This window comes from Equus caballus, chromosome 7, assembly GCF_041296265.1.
Source record: "Equus caballus isolate H_3958 breed thoroughbred chromosome 7, TB-T2T, whole genome shotgun sequence".
In the NCBI taxonomy this organism is placed as follows: Eukaryota; Metazoa; Chordata; class Mammalia; order Perissodactyla; family Equidae; genus Equus; species Equus caballus.
In genome coordinates this window covers 897,786-916,603 of record NC_091690.1, presented here as the reverse complement: position 1 = coordinate 916,603, position 18,818 = coordinate 897,786, and the positions used below count along the sequence as shown (strand labels likewise).

General features: G+C 58.8%; 2 protein-coding genes across 4 annotated transcripts; both read right to left on the bottom strand.

The window, feature by feature from the left end:
* Window positions 1-2,338: 2,338 nt before the first annotated feature.
* LOC100060547 (microtubule-associated proteins 1A/1B light chain 3B) lies at window positions 2,339-4,463 on the bottom strand. The gene has a single exon (XM_001493613.7). It carries the CDS (start codon window positions 4,370-4,372, stop codon window positions 3,995-3,997), a length of 378 nt encoding a protein of 125 aa, XP_001493663.1. The 5' UTR covers window positions 4,373-4,463; the 3' UTR covers window positions 2,339-3,994.
* A 5,623-nt stretch (window positions 4,464-10,086) lies between these two features.
* PLK5 (polo like kinase 5 (inactive)) lies at window positions 10,087-18,751 on the bottom strand. Of its 3 annotated transcripts, none has more exons than XM_070272202.1 (15): window positions 18,104-18,253; window positions 17,644-17,763; window positions 17,391-17,507; window positions 16,815-16,944; window positions 16,632-16,719; window positions 16,455-16,550; window positions 15,735-15,933; window positions 15,483-15,609; window positions 14,440-14,516; window positions 14,212-14,296; window positions 13,881-13,958; window positions 12,409-12,565; window positions 11,426-11,558; window positions 11,238-11,339; window positions 10,087-10,497 (listed from the first exon to the last, which is right to left on the bottom strand). In XM_070272202.1, exons 1-15 carry the CDS (start codon window positions 18,236-18,238, stop codon window positions 10,312-10,314), a joined length of 1,830 nt encoding a protein of 609 aa, XP_070128303.1. In that variant the 5' UTR covers window positions 18,239-18,253; the 3' UTR covers window positions 10,087-10,311.
* Window positions 18,752-18,818: the final 67 nt, after the last annotated feature.

Sequence of the window (18,818 nt, the reverse complement as noted above, 5' to 3'; positions counted from 1 at the left end):
TGACCTCAGGCGGGTGACGAAGATCGACATCAGTAGTGATGGGTCTCAGTGAGAGCAGGGACCCTCGACAGGAGGGTGTGAGAAGGTCCTCCCCCCAACCCCAGGCCTAGTGTAACCATGAGAAAAACACAGGCAAACCCCAGCCGAGAGCCAGTCTATAAAACACCCAACCAGCCCTCGCGGCGGCCCGGGGCGCCCCAACGGGCAGGTCTGGGAAACCGCGTCGTCCCAGAGGGGCCTGAGGAGACGAGATGATTAAACGTCCTGTGGCGCCCTGAGGGGGTCCTGGACCATTTCCAGCGCACAGCTTGGCGGCATGAAGCACATTCACACGGTTGTGCCACCATCCCCTCCATCCGTCTCCAGAAATTTCCATCTCCCCAAACTGCAGCTCTGTTCCCATGAAACACTGACTCCCACCCCTCCCCCATCCCCTGGCCCCCCATCCACTTTCCGTCTCTGTGGATGTGGCTCCTCTGGGGACCTCCTGTGAGTGGACCACACAGTGTGTGTCCATCTGTGTCTGGCTCACATCACTGAGCATCTCGTCCTCCAGGTCCATCCACTTTGGAGGAGGTGTCAGGATTTCCTGCCTTTTCATGGCTGCGTAATATTCCAGGGCGTGGACGGACATACTGTGTTTATCCATTTCTCCATCGATGGACACTCAGGTTGTGAAAGCATTTGAAAAAGGATGGAGCAGTGGATTCACAATGTCATTGGGATTAGCTGCATCTGGGAGAGTATATTTTTCTTGCTGAGCACAGTTTTCTGCAACCTGGAGAGGCGGGGCTGCATCAGCCCGGGGCGACCAGTTTGTTCTTATGAGTTTGAAGTGGCTGCCAGCAGGCCAAGGCTCCGGGGGAACCAGCATCTTTGACTATTTTAAGGGTCGGCCCGAAGCCCCAGTGTGTGGCTAGAGATGGGGTGCTGAGATGAGGGGAGGCCAAGAAGGCAGAGGCGGGGACGTGGGACCTCGCTCAGCTTGTTGGACCAGTGGGAAGACCAACCTCTGCCCTCCCAGGGGGGACCCCTCCCATGACACCTCCAAGGACCCCAGAGTGCTCCATTAGCCCAAACTCTATTAATAACAACAGTAGCAGTAATAAAAATGGCTTCCAGCACGTTGGCACTTCCCGTGTGTTCGGTGCCCCCTGGCCAGGCGACTTCTGCACACAGATGGCTCTCTGGGCTCCGCCGCCCGGCAGCCCCGTGGACTGAAACGTTCTGCCTCATTGGTTTGTCTTTTTTCTCCTAACCGGTTAGACCAGGGTCCCCTCTCGGCACTGCTGACTTGGGCCGGGTCATTCTCTGTGGGGCCGCCCTGGGCACTGGGTGGGGGGGCGTTGAGCAGCATCCCTGACCCCCGCCCGCTCGATGCCGGGAGCGCCCCCTTTTCTGGTCCTGACAATGAGAATGTCTGTCACGGAGACATCCGCTGGGCCCGCGGGAGCAAGGACGCTTCCTCCCGCCTCATCCCCCGTTTCCACTCCCAGCACCCCGTCTGTCTGGGCTCGTCTCGCCAGCCCCTCTCGGATGCATATATATATATTTAGGTTGCTGAAGCCTTTTGCAAACGCCATGGTGGTGAAGTCACATGCAGGACGTATGGGCCCCATGTGGGACACATCGATCGCCAAGGGACGGCCGGGTCAGACCCCGGGATTTGGCCCAAATGGCCCTGAACAGGCAAATCCACGCGTGTCCCCACGTCCCCACCCACACGGAGGGTTCTGCTCGCAAAGTCGGAACGTTTGATGTTGGTTTATTCTAAGAGCCCTAAAGACGGATTTATGTCCCATCTAAACTGGCGTGTGCTTGATTTGTAGAAGTTTTCGGTGTCAAAGCGGAGAGGAGAGTCGACCCTCCAGGATGCACGAACAAGAACCCGTCCTCGAACTCTCCGAGGAGTCTTAGCCATTCGTCTCCACCTGCTCCCGCCCCGGAGTGCCCCGCAGCAAACCGCATTCTACGACGCAGGGACGCTTAACAAGACGCATAAGCACAGCGTCACCATCAGACCTACAATTTTTGTTTTTGAACATCCGTTTTAAATTCTCTTGGGTATACACCTAGGAGTGGAATTGCTGGGTCATATGGTAACACTATGTTAACTGATTGAGGAACCAACACATAGAAATTTTTATTTATTTTTTTTGCTGAGGAAGATTGTCCCTGAGCTAATATCAGTGCCAATCTTCCTCTATTTTATATGTGGGTCACCGCCACAGCATGGCCATCGATGGTGGTGTAGATCTGTGCCCGGGAGTCAAACCCAGGCTGCCGAGGCGACGTGCCCTGAACTTAACCACTAGGCCACAAGGCTGGCCTCTCAGAATTTTTTTATTTTTTTTTATTTTTATTTTATTTTTTTTTGACAGTTTTTAGTTGTGCCTTTATTCACCTTAGTTTGTTAAAAATGTACTTGTTTTAAAGATCCTATAAATAGAGTGATCACCCACTAATGTGGGATGTAAGTCCCCCTCTCAGCATGGTATTTTTGTTTTTTAAAAAGTAGAATTTCTTACAGGAATCTTATTGATCACACAGTAGTTACAAGAATGTCCGATATAATGGCATATACAGTCTAAACAAGACAGGCTGATTAAGGATTTACATAATGTAAAAATATACATATTCAAAGTTAGCCATGTGGGCAGCGGCATGCAGCTGGAAGAGCAGCGGACGGGAGGTTGGGGGCTGAGGGCCCAGACGCAGTAATATTGCTTTTCCCTCCGTTCCCGAAGATAACTTCCACTAACAGATACATGTTCCACACACCTAAATACACAAGGGTAAATCGTGACCTGCGACACGTAGTCTAAGTGGTCTGTGAGACTCCCACAGACACACGAAATATGAACCCCATGCAGGCAGGAGGAAGCACTGGTCATGTATTCTACTTGGACTTGGAAAATGTTTAACTCTTGCCGCTGACATCTGGAAGAGCGCGCGTCTCCTCTTGCTGTGTTTTCTTCACCATTGACATGCACTTGGTGGGGAATTCTGATGGTGGGTCAACCTAACAGTGATAACTGAAATACTCTTAAAAATGCTGTAACTTTAATAACATATTTTCATCACACACTTAACATAAAACATGGATCATCTACAGCTTTAAGCCACAGGGTGGAGGAAGCGCATCTGAATGGTAATGCTTTTCCTTTCAGTATCCCATCGCTCCCAGCACTGTCCTCAGGAAGGAAACTGATCCAGCCGCTTGCTCATTTACCCAAGCAGGCTCTGCTATGAGCTCTTAAAGAACATCCAAAACGGAAGAAAGGTCGCTCTTTTTCTCTGGGCTTTTTGAGAAACTAAATCAAAATGATAAATTATTCAAGGCTCCTAGTGAGCAGCGGTGCTTTTCTGTGTGTAACTATCTAGGGAACAAATCAAAAAACTCCCACTGCAAGCGCGTCGACGTGGGGGAGACTTATCAGGAATCAGGAACCTCAGACAGCAGTGCAGAGTTTTCTCAGACACCCCCATTTGCCCTGCTTTTTGCCAATTACGGCAAATGCGTTTTGGGGGGCTATGCTCGACAACTTATGCTTGTAGATCCTCCTGGGAAGATTTCTCTAGTTGAGTAGAAACCCTTGCATAAAAAGTCGGCAGGTTCTGTGAACCTGGAGAGGAGACTCATGTCTCTGAATGCTCAAATTGCAAATTCCTATTGGAGAAAGAGCATTAAAATAACTTGAAGGTCTATTTTATTGGCAACTCAGAATGCAAAGTATTTTATTTTTAAACTTCTAAATTTGAAAACAAGACAGCCCAGGTTAAATAATAGTTTTCCAAAGCTGAATGTGCTCATTTGCAGCTCAGTTTTTCTGCTTTAAGTACAAAAAAACAACTTCCTAAAACTCCTAGGCAGGAACACTACTGTTTTGATGATCTGTGATTAGATGAATGGATCGATCTCAGTTGGTAACATCCCTTTGTTTTTCCTTAGTAAGGGTTTAAAAAATTCTAGAACAGACGCATTTTTCTAGTCTTACACTGACAATTTCATCCCAAATGTCTCCTGAGAGGCATATACCATATACAGGAATCCATCTTCATCCTTCTCACTTTCATACACTTCAGAAATCGGTGTGGACACGCTCACCATGCTGTGTCCATTCACTAACAGGAAGAAGGCTTGATTAGCGTTGAGCTGTAAGCGCCTTCTAATTATCTTGATGAGCTCACTCATGTTGACATGGTCAGGCACAAGGAACTTGGTTTTATCCAGGACAGGAAGCTGCTTCTCCCCCTTGTATCGTTCTATTATCACCGGGATTTTGGTAGGATGCTGCTCTCGGATAAGTCGGACATCTTCTACTCTTTGTTCGAAGGTGTGGCGCTGCTTGAAGGTCTTCTCCGACGGCATGGCGCGAGAGGCTGGGCGGGGGCGGCGAGGCTGGGGGTCCCGGCTGCTCCAGGCGGCGGCAGCTCCGACTGTGTCTCAGAATTTTTTTAAATGAAATTTTTATTAAGATCATTGTAGATGTGCCTGCAGTTGTAGGAAATAACACTGAGAGTGTCCCTTGTACACTTTGCCCGGTCTCCCTCGTGGGGCCATTTTGCAAAACAATAGTCGATATCTCAGCCAGGATATTGACATGGAAACAATCACTGACCTCATCCAGATTTCCCAGTTTCACTTGCATTCGTGCACGTGTGTACGCGCGCGTGCGTGCGTGTGTATTTAGTCGTCTACCATTTTACCAGCTGGGTGGGCTCGTGCACCATCACCACACGGATCCCTTGAGCTGCACTTTTATAACCAGAGCCCCCCGACCTGGACCCCTGACCCCTGGCAATCTGTTGTCCATTTCTAAAATGTTGTCTTTTCAAAAATGTTATGTAAACGGAATCCTCCGGTATGTGACCTGTTGGCACTGGCATTTTTCTCTCAGCATAATTCCCTGCAGTTTCCAGGATTTTAAGGACTCCCTCTGGGGGGTGCGGGTCGGGGGGGCCAAGGTTGACCTGCCTGCGGCCACCCCCTTTTCTCCTGGCAGTATCTCTATTGAGGCATCCCACGTGCCTCATCTTCCTCGTCTGTTAAATGGGGAGAGGGAAGCCCCCAGCTCGCCGGACAGTCGTGCGGATTCCAGCGGATGGGGAACCCGACGCCCGCAGCCGGGGCCTGGACCTTGCGATGCTTTGTGACGTCACACACGGTTACCATGGCAGCAGCCAATCAGGCCTGTCCGGGATGCTGCCGCCCTGGCCCCGCCTTCCTCGCCAGTGATTGGAGGAGGCACCCTGTCACATGCTCCCACGGACCAATGAGAATGTGGTCCAGAGGCTGGGTTCAGCCGAAGCTTCAGATTGCGGGGTGGGGGGAAGGCAGAACCGAGCAAAGCCAGGTTTTCCCTCATTCTTCAGAGTTAAAAATGCTCTCAGTGGTTTCCTCAAAAAAAAAAAAAAAAAAATCCTGGCCAGGCCTGGAGTGCATTCATTGCCGTTTCTTGAAGCTCCAAGCTTTGTCAGCACCCAAAACAGCGAGGCCAAGAATCTTATTTCTTGAGACGCACAGTTAACCTCTCTGAAGAAGATTCCAGAAAGTTTCAGTGTGAGGGCGGAGTGGGCGCTTTGCCATGCCTGTTCTCAAACCTAGAAATAAGAATCGGCCTGGGAGGTTACAAAATTAATATATTCTGCGGTTCGTTTATTTTTAATAATCCTCCATCGTGGGCTCGGCACGTGGGCCGCCCGCATAGATTGTTTCTGTTCTGACGCCCACGAACAGATGGAGATAAACACGCTAGGTAGGTCATTTTGCAAGATACACAGTTAAACAGGCTGAGGATGTTGTGGCTTTTTCCTCCCCAGAAACGAATGTTCTGGGCAGAAGCGGAGATGGGTCCTTTGCGTGTTTGGGCGTGTGTATTAGTTAGCTATTGCTGGGTAAGGAATCACCCCAAAACTCAGTGACTTAAAATGACAATAAACACATTTTTTTCATAGTTTCTGTGGGTCAGGGATTCAGAAGTGGTCTGGCTGGGCGGGTCTGGCTCAGAGTCTCACCTAAGGTCTCAGTCAAGATGCCAGCTGGGGCTGCCTCACCCGAAGGCTCAACTGGGGCTGGAGGAGCTGCTTGCGGGGTGGCTGCATGGCCCTACTCGGTGTGGGGTGTACGCAAGGGCTTGAATGCCCACCATGGCATTTTTACACAAAAGACCGTCTGTGGATCAGAAACACACCACAGCAAAGGAAGATCATGACGGGGTGTCAGCATCCATTCCCCCTTCTTCTGGACCCGCTACACCCCACTGTCACTCTAGGAGATTTGGGGGGAGGTCATGTGACCCAGGCCCGGCCGGTGAGCTCCAGTCCCAGGCCTTTTGCTGGCACTAACGGGGAAGTGTGGCTGCTGCTTTTCTCGAGTTTGCTAAGCTGGTAGCATGTCAGGCCATGCTGAGCCTGCTAACGAGTGAAGCCAAAAGAAAGGAGGATAAAGCAAGAGATGGAGAGAGAGCAAGAGAAAGGACGAGGGAGACAGGGCAGTCCTTAGCCTTCACCTGAGCCCCTGATCCAGCCTTGCCTGCAGCCGTCTCTTCTTCTGAACATTTCAGCTTCAGAAGCCAATTCCTTTTTCTTCTTTTTCTTCTTCTTCTTCTCCCCAAAGCCCCCCAGTACATAGTTGTATATTCTAGTTGTAGGTCCTTCTAGCTGTGGCATGTGGGACGCTGCCTCAGCGTGGCCTGATGAGTGGTGCCATGTCCGCGCCCAGGATCTGAACTGGCGAAATCCTGGGCTGCCGAAGTGGAGCACGTGAACTGAATCACTTGGCCACAAGGCCAGCCCCCAGAAGCCTATTATTCACGTTGTTCATAATAATTAGGAGGGGTTTCTGTCACCATCAACAGATGAATGGATAAATAAAATGTGGTCCACCAACACACTGGAACACGACGCAGCCGTGAAGAGGAGCGAGGCCCTGACACGGCTGCACGTGGACGGACCTGCACACACGACGCTCAGAGAGAGAAGCAGACACAGAAGGACACACGGCGTGTGACCCCATGGACATGAAACGTCCAGAACAGGCAGATCCACAGACAGAGAGCGGGCTCCTGGGTGCCAGGGGCTGGGGAGGGGGTGGGGGTGATGCTGATGGGAATGGGGCTTCTTCTGGGGTGATGGAGTGTTCTGGAACTAGATAGAGGTGGTGGTTGCAAGATGATGTGAATGCACTCAGGGCCACTAAGCTGTACACTTTAAAATGGTTAATTGCATGTTCTGTGAATTTCACATTAATAATGATAATTAAAAGGCCACACTGCATGCCCCACGCATGGGCCTTCTCCGGTCTGCGGTTTGTCTCCCGCCCACAGCCCGTTCCTCCGGGACTCTCCAGGGAACTTTCCGGTTCTCGCCCTCTTTTACTCGGAATAATTTCCTCTCCCACGTCCGGCCACACCAAGGCATGCGACCTCCCCTGACCGACCCCTCGGCTCCCTCCATCTCCTCCCCCCATCGCTAAACGCCAACCCTTCTTCGGCTCATCCTTCCATTAACAGCAACGGGGTGGATCTTTACACACAGATGCAGAAATGCACCCTGGCCAGTGGCTGAGGGCAGAAAGCAAGGATGCCGTGGATGGCTTAATTTTTTTCTGCAGGAACAGAAGTCTGTGTAAATAGATAGGAAAAAAGGTGGCCCTGTGACCTCCCCAGGAAGGGAGGGGACTGCGGACAGGAGGTGGTGGCCCCGGGGACTTTAATTTGTCAGGTTGCAATTTGTCACAAAGAGTTGGCATCCATGTTTTCTTTATGGAATTGGTAGTCAGTAGTTAAAAGGGGAAAAGCTGTGTGGAGGGGCCCCGGGGGGGCGGCTTCCGGGTCCCCCCCCTGCCCTGGTCGGTGGCTTTGCACGTCACATCCCGCTCAGAGCTGCCCCAGTGCCCTGCCTGCAGGCGGGTGTCCGCGGGACACGGGGTCCTCCGCAGGGCTGCAGAGGGTCAGCTGAGGGCGGGCCCGAAACTCTGCCTGGGGGTCGTCCCCCTCCCCCGTGACCTCTCTCCCCATGGACACAGCCCAGGCCCCAGGGAGGGGACATTTAGGGGCACACAGTACATGGGCACCGGAATGTCATTTTTCACCTTTATTGACTTTTCCTGATTACAAAGGAAATAAGCTTTTAGAAATTAAGCACCACGTCTGTAAATATTTCGGTTCCTTCCTCTCAAGCAGGGTCCCCCTCGGCGCTGTGGACACTGGGGCCGGGTCGCTCTCCGTGGGGCCGTCCTGGGCGCTGCAGGGGGCTGAGCAGCATCCCTGGCCCCCACCCACTCGATGCCAGGTCCACCCTCAGTGTGACAGCCACCGATGTCCCCAGACGTCGCCCAGTGTCCCCGGGGGGCAGGACCACCCTCCCTTGAGAACGACCACTCTGAAGGATGAGGCCATTTTAAAAACAAAATTGCAGCAATGAACAATCATTTCTTCATCACGATCCGTGTCCATCGCGATCCGGTCTCCGCGAGTCTCTCTGACGCCTGTCACGCAGACGCACGCATTTCGGGGAGCGGATGGAGCCCCTTCTTCTAGAGACGCCCCTGCAGATTCAGTTGCTCCCCGCTATTTTCACAACGAGTTCCCGGGGGGCCGACGAGGGGAACTTTGAGGCTGAGCGTCCCACAGAACCGCTGCTGGTCCAGGTAGCCCCCGATACAGATGGGGAAACTGAGGCACGGATGCGCCCGTAAGGGGCAAAGCAGGGACGTGAGGCGGGGTCTCCTCGCCCATCATGGAGCACACGCTGCCTCTGGGCGCGGCCAGGAGCCCCCACCGAGGACTGTGGCTTCCGAATGGTGCTGACTTTGCTGCCATCAGCCCCAAGACCCTCAGGTCCCCTTCCCGTCCCCCTGCGTGTCTCCTCTTCTCCGCCCTCATCCCGGAGGCCTTGCTGGACAGGGCCCCCACCGACCCCCCCCACCGCTGCACACTTAGATTGTGTCCCATCTTTTTCAGTATCACGAATGGTGCTGCCCCGAACACCTTCGTTTCGTCCTCGTTCGGGTTCACCCCCGTCACAGTGCGGCCCCTCTCTGTGCCTCAGTTTCCTCGATCGTCGCCTGCTCATGACAGCTCACCAGTGCGGTGCCCCCCAATCTTCACACTCCTGGTCATGAGTCTGGGGGCTCAGGGGCGCTCCTTGCTCCTTCCAGGGTGCTGGGGGGACCTGGGTCCCCCATCCCAGAAGGAGAAAGACACGGATGTCCAGAGACAAGATGGCCCAAACCTCGGGTCTCAGGAGGCAGCGACTCTCAAGGAATGAGAACCTCGGCGAGGGACTCGGACAGCTGGTAACCTGCTGGGTTGCCTCCTGCCACCGGGAAGCTGCCCGGACGCAGGGCGCCTGACGCATGTTGAAGTCCTGTCTCCTACCCTTTGTGTCAGGAAGCAATTGTGCAGACTCCGATCTCTGACCTCTCCGTCTGCCATCGGCCAGTTCTTTCCCGAATTTGTCTCTTTTTTAAACACCTTGCACGTGACAAGCAGTTTTCAATCAGCCCCAGAGGTTCTGATCATCCCCCCTAAGTTACCGCAGGTGACAGCTGTGCCAAACGCTTTGCTCCCACATAACACGGGCCACCATCCTCCCAGCCTCCCACATCCGTTTTCTCACTGCCTGTCCAGTAAGCAAATGTCCCGTGTCTTGGATTTCTGGTCACATCAAACCTTACTCTAGTACTTTTTTTTTTTTTTTTTTTGAGGGAGATTAGCTCTGAGCTAACATCTGCTGCCAATCCTCCTCTTTTTTTTTTTTGCTGAGGAAGACTGGCCCTGAGCTAACATCCATGCCCATCTTCCTCTACTTTATATGTGGGATGCCTGCCACAGCATGGCTTGCCAAGCGGTGCCACGTCCGCACCCAGGATCCGAACCGGCGAACCCTGGGCTGCCGAAGCAGAACGTGCAAACTTAACTGCTGTGCCACCAGGCCGGCCCCTGGTATGAATTTTTGTATGGGGGACCATGTGGCCCACCTGGCCCTCCCACAAAGGACAGTGGGCTCAGATAACACCAGGTCTGAGTGCCCGCTCCCCAAAGCTCCTCAAAGTCCCCCCAAACGAGGCAGACGGCAGGCTACAGAGCCAAGCTTTCTTTAATGAGAAAAAAAAAAAAAACCACAGCCAAACAAAAGTCTGGGTGGAACAGTCATGCCACAAGGCAAGGACCCCACGCCCCATGCCCCCTGCGTGCTCCCTCAGCTGTCTCCCAGGACGTCCCCTCTGGGGAAGCAAGAGGGACAGAAATGGAGCCTGGGTCCCCGGCGTCATCATGCAGAGGTCCACTCTGACCCTCGGGGGCCCTAGATGCTCTGCAGCATGCGGAGAGCGTGATGCAGGCGCTGGCGGGCAGCCGGGGCACAGCCGTGGGTCCGCAGGACACCCAGCGGGTAGGAGGCGCCGGGCTGGCCCCGATCCCACACGGTGAGCAGCAACTCCTCGTCCGCACCGCTCAGCACCAGTTGAGTCTGGTCTCCACGGCAGCTGACCTGCCAAGGGGTGAGGGGTCGAGGTCAAGGTGAGAAGGGTGCCCCGGGCCGGCCCCAGCCCTGGCACTCCGGGGAGAAGGACAAGGGGACAGGAGACCGAGAGCCCCCTGACTCGGGTCTCAGCATCTGCCCCATCCCCAGGGACTCATGGGGTCGTGAGCCAGGAGCTCTACTGTGCAGATGGGGAAACTGAGGCTCAGACGGGACTCCCCTGCCCACGGTCACCCAGTGAGACCCCCGCTCTTAATCCCTTGCCCCCGGCTGGGCGCCGCCTCCTTGAGCTGTGAGGACAGCCCCCCATCGGAGAGCCGGCTGCCAGGGCAGGTGCGTGACACGCACTCCCGTCTGATCGGAGAGGGAGCGTTCTCTGTGAGATAAAATAATAATCTTTAAAAATAACGAAAGGACTGTAGACCACTGCTTCCGGAACCCGCTTTAGGGCTGACTGTGATTTTCCAGAAACCATCGTGCCGCTCAGGAAACCCTCAACCTAAAAACGTGGTTTTCCAACGAAATAGCGTCTGTCGGCTGCTAAACGCAGCGACACGCGCGGAGTACGGACCCAAACCCCCTTCTGCCACCACGGAAGGATGTTTCTCTCTCGATTTTGCCGTGTCCATCCTCAGGTGTCAATACTTTTTCTCTAGCTGCCCCCCCCCCCCGCCGGCCAGGAGCCAACTCTTTCCTGAGGCAACCCTGGGGACGGGGGACCCCCAGCCCCCGAGGACGAGGCCGCTCACCTGCACCGTCCCGTCGCTGAAAAGCAGAAGCAGCGCGCGCTCGGAGGCCAGGAAGCGCAACAGGCAGGGGCCCAGGCTGGCGGGCGGGGGCAGGCGCCCCTCCTGTGGACACCCGGCCACACGGGCTCAGGGCCAGGTGACCCCCCCCCACCACCCCCATCCGGCCCACCACCCCGCCAGGCCCTCACCTCTCGCCGCCGCTGCCACCGCCCGGAGCAAGCCAGGAGCCTCAGGACGGCCAGCTTGGCGCCCAGCGGGCCGGGCACGTCCCTTGGGGCGTAGGTCTCCAGCTTCCCACGGGCCGGCACGTAGCAGACGCGGCTGGGGACAGGGCACAGGGCGGGCTGGCGGTCACGGCCACTTCCCCGTTGAGGACACCGTCCCACCCAGCCACACGCCCTTCGATGGTGGCTTGAAGACCAGCTCCAGGCCGACCACCCCTCTCCGGCCGCCCAGCCTGTCCCCTCCCCAGAACTCCAGCCCACGGAGCCGAGGTCTCAGGCACGTCCACGCTGACACCCTGATGGGCCCCTGCACCTGCCCTCCTGCCATCTCCCCACCTCGCCCGCGGGCTGCTCCATCCTTCTCGCCTGCAGACTGAGCCCAGATCCAGCCCCCGCCCGTCCCTCCACAGCCACCACCCCAGACCACCTCCCCCCTGGTCCCCTGTGTCACTCCGGCCTGGAAAATGGTGCTAAAAGTGAGTCGTACCCCTCCGGCCTGCCCCAACCCCACCAGCGGCCTTCGAGGCCATGACTTTGCATCCTCCCTGTCTCCCCCATGCTCACTCCAGCCCCTGCCATTCCTGCCAAACTTGTCATACTTGGTCCCATCTCAGGGGCTTTGCACATGCTGTTCCCTGTCTCTCAAATGCTGTTCCTCATGGGCCCCTTCTCATCATTCCCATCTCCCTTGGATGTTGCTTCTCCAGGAAGCCCCTCCACAGCCACGCTGTCCAGAGTCACCTCCACCCCCCAATCTATCACCTCACCCGGTTCACTTCCTTCAGAAAAGCGCCACCTGAAATCAACTTAGTCATTCACTTCTTTAGCATTGCTCTCCCTCACCAGGCAGAAAGTGCCTGTAGGTGTGCCCAGTAAGTGCTTATGAAACACTTGAGAAATGGACAAAGAAAGGCGGGGGGGGGGGGAACAGGAGCCCCACGACTTACCCCCCTGGGGGGCGCAGGGCCATGTGGGTGCCATCCCGAAACAGGACACCGCTGCCCCCGTCCGACAGCTGGTAGCCAAAGCCATACTTGCTGGAATGATCCACCCACTTGGGGGCCCAGAGTGGGGGCCGCTGCTCTCCCCGGGGGGCCTGTGTGGCTGGGCACAAAGACAAGGTGAACGGGGTGGGGGTCCCGGTGGGGCCTGGGTGGAGGAACAGGGGACGTGGAGAAAAGTCACAACCCACCCTCGCCCTGTGAGGGACAGACGGGGGGATGCAGGGGCACACGCCCCCTCTGGAAATGAGTGACTCTCAAACACTTGGGATACCCCAACTGTGTAAGGCTTTGCTTTATTCCATTTAAAAATGTCTGTATTAAAAAACGGAAATCGCTCCGTACCCTGGGGGGTCCTGGGTCGGATCCTGGGAGAGGAGAAGGTCGTCAGCAGTAAACCTGGGGCGGCCGGGGCCAGGAGCTGCACGGGGTTGGGGGGGCAGCCGAACTCTGCGGCTTCTCTGTAAAAGTGTCTTGGATGCTCTTTCACTTTTTTTTTTTTTTTTTGAGTAAGATTGGCCCTGATCTAATATCTGCCAATCTTTGTCGTTTTTTTGCTGAGGAAGACTGTCCCTGAGCTAACATCTGTGCCCATCTTCCTCTACTTTATATGTGGGACGCCTACCACAGCATGGCTTGCCAAGCGGTGCGATGTCCGCACCCGGGATCCGAACCGGCGAACCCCGGGCCACCGAAGCGGAACATGTGCACTTAACCGCTGCACCACCGGGCCGGCCCTGTCCTTCACTGTTTATTGAAAATGTTTAAATAAATCGGCTCCATTGACGAAAGACAAGCTCACAGTCCGGGGTCCCCCTTGGGCTGCCACTGGGGGGAGCCCAGGATAAGGCAGGAATCAAAGAGAAGGGAGACGGGTCCACGAGACGTCCCCTCGGGCTGGCCGGGGCCCCCTCGCCTGGTGGGGCGTTGATGGAGGTCGAGGGGAGGAGAAAGAGAACATTTGGGGGACTCTGGGGTCCCTGGTGCCGGTGTGGCCACCGACACGGGCTCAGGGTCAGCAACGGTCAGATGTCACAGCCCCTCTCTCCGTTTCTCTCGCTCTCCTCTCTGGGGTTACAAACCGCAGAGACCTCAGACCCCGAGAAGACGAGGGTGCCCCCCCCCAACAGAACCCTCCCCAACTCGTGGCTTCAAATAAACAGTTGCGGTAAAGAAGCTCCAGAAAATTCTAGACTTCTCACAAAAGGGCCACCGTCATCGTGCTGGCGTCAGCCCCCTCTGACAGGAAAGGACACCGAGGCACAGAACGGGGTGAGTGACTTGTCTGAGGTCTGAAGCCTCTCTCAGCCCGGCCCCCGGAGAGCCCCAGAAATACCCGGGGGGCCCCAGATGGGGACAGGGCACTTTTCCTGGGATGCAAAGAGAAGGGGGCCCCACGGGCTGCCCTGGACTCCTACCTGGGGGGCCGGGGTCCAGGCAGAGCGTCAGCTTTCTGATGGCCGCGTCCACCTCCTGCCTCGGGCTCCCCTCAGGCCCTGGGGAGACAGATCTAAGTGGAGGGTTGCGGGGGGGGGTGCAGACAGGCCTGGGCCCCTCCAACCAGCCCGCCCCCAACTCCCGCATCTTCTTGTAAATGCAGGAGGATACCGTGCATCACTCCCTTTTTGCAGGTGGGGAAGTTGAGGCCGGGAGAGGGACCATGGTCCAGGCAAGGCACGGTCTCTGCCCCCCACTTACAGACCCTCACGCCCCACCCGCAGCCCCGGCCTAGGACAGAGGTCTGCTCACCCGCCACATCACTCCTGAGCGTCCCCTGGGAGAGCAGGTGGACGGGGACCTCGAGGCGGGGAGACCCTCTCTCCGACGGGGAGGCCTGGGGAGGGAGAGCAGGTGGGGGCGCCCCAGGCCCCAGGGGGAGGCCCTGAGGTTGGGGAAGGGCTCTGCGCTCCCCGCTTTGAAGACCACGCCCCCTCCCTCTGCCAGCCTGCTGTGGGGACGCCCCGACTGAGCGCTCACCTCTCCGCCCCAGTCCATGGAGTCAGGGTGGGGACTATCTTCTCCGGGACCCGAGGCCTCGGTAGGAGTGACGGGGCCTGAGGGAGGCACGAGGAGATGAGGGTGCAGAGGCCAGCCCCACGCAGGGGGCCAAGCACCAGGCACCCACAGCCCCCTCTGTTGTGGATGTGATGTTGCACAGCAGGTGTGTGAGATGCAGGACAGGTGGGGGCAGGTATGGGGCAGGAGTGGGGCAGGTGCAGGACAGGTGTGAGGCAGGTGCAGGGCAGGTGTGAGGCAGGTGCGGGGCAGGTGTGAGGCAGGTGAGGGGCAGGTGCAGGACAGGTGTGAGACAGATGCAGGACAGGTGTGAGGCAGGTGCGGGGCAGGTGTGAGGCAGACGCGAGACAGGTGTGAGGCAGGTGCAGGACAGGTGTGAGGCAGGTATGGGGCAGGTGTGAGGCAGGTGAGGAGCAGGTGCAAGACAGGTGTGAGGCAGGTGCGGGGCAGGTGAGGGGCAGGTGCAGGACAGGTGTGAGGCAGGACAGGTGTGAGGCAGGTGCAGGACAGGTGTGAGACAGATGCGGGACAGGTGTGAGGCAGGTGCGGGGCAGGTGTGAGGCAGGTGCGGGGCAGGTGTGAGGCAGGTGCGGGACAGGTGTGAGGCAGGTGCGGGGCAGGTGTGAGACAGGTGCGGGACAGGTGTGAGCAGGTGCGGGGCAGGTGTGAGACAGGTGCGAGACAGGTGTGAGGCAGGTGCGGGGCAGGTGTGAGGCAAGTGTGGGGCAGGTGCGATGCAGAGCAGGTGTGAGGCAGGTGCAAGACAGGTATGGGGCAGGTGTGAGGCAGATGTGGGACAGGTGTGAGGCAGGTGAAGGGCAGATGTGGGGCAGGTGTGAGGCAGGTGCAGGGCAGGTGTGAGACAGGTATGGGACAGGTGTGGGGCAGCTGTGAGACAGGTGGGGGACTGGTGAGGTGCAGGGCAGGTGTAGGACAGGTGTGGGACAGGTGTGAGGCAGGTGAGGGGCAGGTAGCTGGAGGACGGCGACAGGTGCGGTACTCACAGGGTGGCCGGCCCTGGGTCAGCAGCAGCCGGCCCACCTTCCGGAAGAGCCTGCCCAGAGGCCGGGGGATGGCGAAGATGGGCGGGCTGTGGCAGGAGTGGGGCGGCAGCCGGTCCGGAGTGAAGCCCTGCGGGGGGTCAGCGGCCGGCTCAGGTTCCGGCCCCTGCGTGCCTGGGCCCCCTGGGGGTCCTGACCCTCGCGGGGGTCAGCCGAGATGCCCGGGCCGCCTCACCCCGCTGGCCCCACGCCCACCTGCGTGAAGAAGTCGTCCTGCAGCAGCTGCTCCAGGCTGGGCCTCTCGGCTGGGTCGGGCGCCAGCAGGCGGGCGATGAGGCAGCGCGCGGCAGGCGACAGGTGGGCAGGCTCGGGGTAGCGGCCGGCGCGGATGTTTTGGTACATCTCCGACAGGGGTGCCGCCACGAAGGGGGGTGCGCCGGTCAGCACCAGGTACCTGGGTGGGGTGGGGGAAGGAGCCGGGTGCCTGCTTGTCTCCGGCCTGGCCTCCAGGGCTGGCTCCCTCCACACTCCACACCTGCTTCCCAGCACCCGCTGTGCATCCACTCCCGTCCGCTCGGCAGACGCCAGCACCTGGCTGGACACCTGCCTGCACCTGGCTCCCAGCTGTGTGCACCTGCACGGACCTGTCCACACCTGCTCCACTCGTGCCTGGACCTCCCACCTGTACATCCATGACCCGGTCTGCCTGTGCCCCCAGCAGCCTCATGCACCGTCCACACCTCTGTGCGCTCTGAAACCTGTCCTCCCTCACACGTGGTCCCCCCAAACGCCCCATCCACACCTGCACACACAGCTGCACACATCTGTTGTATTTATGCTACACCTGCCTTCCCCTCCCCCACATACTTACACCTGTCCTTACCTGCCTGTGGGGGCTCCCGCCTGCCCATACCTGGCCTCCCGGGGCCCTCCTGCTCCCCCCCCCAGGCCCGGGGCTCCCGGGGTCCCACTCACATGATGCAGCCCAGAGCCCAGATGTCCGACTGGCAGGAGTGCCCATCCCTGGAGACGACCTCTGGGGCCAGGAAGTTTGGGGTCCCGCAGAGCACTCTGGGAGGCGACACAGGGGGAGCTCAGGAAGGCCGAGGCCCCCATGCCAGTCGGGGCCCACCTGTGCCCCTGCAACCTCACCTGTGACAGCGGCCCCCGGGCCCCACCCTGGCGGCCAGCCCCAGGTCTCCAATCTTCACCTCCATATTCTTGTTCAGGAAGAAGTTGCCTGTCGGGGGGCGGGTAGGGGGGTGCAGGGGCATGGGGTGTGGCTGGCCCAGCTCTGTGGCCCCCCAGCCTCCCCCCCACCCACCCCAGACTCACTGAGCTTCAGGTCGCGATGCACGATCCGCCTCTGGTGCAGGTAGCGCAGGCCGCTGACCAGGCCCCGCAGATAATAGCGCACCTCGGGCTCCGTCAGCGTCCGCCGCGCCGCCAGCACGTGGGCCAAGGACTGTGGGAGTCAGACAGGCGAACGCGGATGAGCTCAGCGGAGCCCGAGGGGGACACAGGAGGGCAGACACACCTGGGCGGCCGCAGGTGAGCTTGCAAAGGGCCGATGGTCAGAGAGGAACACGGAGTGGGTGGATGCTGAGCTCAGGTGGGCTCAGGGGCACCGGAGGGGGCCAAATGAGCTCAGGGGGCTAGGAAGGCACAGCCAACCTCACCTGGGCCCGGGGGTGGGGGGGCCTGGCTGAATGCAGGAAGGGCCCAGGTGAGCACGGGTAGGCTCAGGTGAGTTCAGGGGCGCCCAGCTGCCCACAGGATGAGCACAGATGGGCCCGGTGTGGGCACAGGCAGAGACAGGTGAGCACAGACGGACACACGGGGTGGACGCAGACAAGCACAGCAGACACGGAGGATGCAGGCCCCCTCTCTGCCCCCTGCCCCCCCAGGCACCTTGCGGCTGCAGTACTCCAACACCATGTACACGTGGTCACGGTCAGCAAAGTGTCCGTGGAAGGCCACAATGTTGCGGTGTCGCAGGCGGCTGTGCAGGGCGATCTCCCGCTCCACCTGTGGGCATGGCCCCCCGTGGACACACCCCGCAGTAGTATCCCGGCCCGGGGCACACACCTCCCCCTCCAAGGGCAGGAATGCTCTGGGGGCGCTGCAGGTGTGGGGGCCCCTGGGCACGGACGGGCGGGTGTACCTTCCCACGGGGACGCAGATGACCGGCCCCGCCACCGCCACTGCCACGTGGCACCACCTTGAGGGCAAACACGGTGCTGGTGGACATGTCGGTCAGCTTGTAGCAGCGGCTGAAGGCGCCCTGTGGGGGAGCGGGATTCACCAGCTGGCAGGACAGGTGCACACACGTGGGGACAGGTGCACACTCGTGGGGACAGGTGCACACACGTGGGGACAGGTGCATACACGCGGGGACAGGTGCACACTCGTGGGGACAGGTGCACACACGTGGGGACAGGTGCACACACGCGGGGACAGGTGCATACACGCGGGGACAGGTACACACACGCGGGGACAGATGCACACTCGTGGGGACAGGTGCACACACGTGGGGACAGGTGCACACACGTGGGGACAGGTGGCCAAGCCGCTTCACACACACACACACCTGAGACGCACAGACGCAGCTCACACCCTCATACCTGGACACACAAGGCAACACTTGGACACACACGAAGGCCCAGGGGCACAGACTCAGACACATCCCGACGTGGACACGTGTCGCCCACGACCACAATACAGGATCCCAACACGCGAAGCGGGAGATTATAACGCATTCACGGGCACACACACCTGGAGACAACACAGCCGAGTCTACACCGCGGCACCGAGACCCGTAACACACACGGGCGCACCCCCTGCACCCCGGCACGCACAACCCACACGCTCGGCACAACGCGCCCAACGCCGGGCCCGCCACAGAACGCATCTCGGACCCCGCGGGAACCCAACGCCGGACCCCGATCTCGCGCGGACACACGCCCCCCGCAGAGACAGGCGCCGGGATGCACAGCGGCTGCTTGGCGCCAAGCTCGCCATCGCGCGCGCACGCCTCCCCATCCCGGCCCCGCCGGGACCCCCCGCCCGGCGCCGGCCCCCCTGGCCGCGGACTCGGGGCGCCGGGGTCCCTCCCCACCTTGCCGATCAGCTTCCCGCGCCTGTAGACGCGCCCCGAGCCCGGGTCGCGCAGGAACACGGAGACCAGCGGGCGGCAAGCGCGCCGCCGCGGCCCGGGCTCCATCCCGCCGGGGGCCTGGCGGGCGCAGGGCGCGGGCACCGGCGCAGCCTCGGGCCGGACCACCGCGCCGCCGCTCCGGGGCCGCGTCTCATTGGCCGCGGGGCGGGGGGCGGAGTCCC

Bases quoted from the DNA above. Each gene is read 5' to 3' on its own strand.
- PLK5 (XM_070272202.1), bottom strand. From the start codon at position 18,238: ATGCGTTATAATCTCCCGCTTCGCGTGTTGGGATCCTGTATTGTGGTC. The intron at 16,945-17,390 runs GTGCCTGGGGGG...TGACTCCCACAG, and splicing joins TGGAGTACTGCAGCCGCAAG to TCCTTGGCCCACGTGCTGGC. The intron at 11,340-11,425 runs GTGAGGGCCTGG...GGGTGTCCACAG, and splicing joins GGTGGCAGCGGCGGCGAGAG to GAGGGGCGCCTGCCCCCGCC.
- LOC100060547 (XM_001493613.7), bottom strand. From the start codon at position 4,372: ATGCCGTCGGAGAAGACCTTCAAGCAGCGCCACACCTTCGAACAAAGA.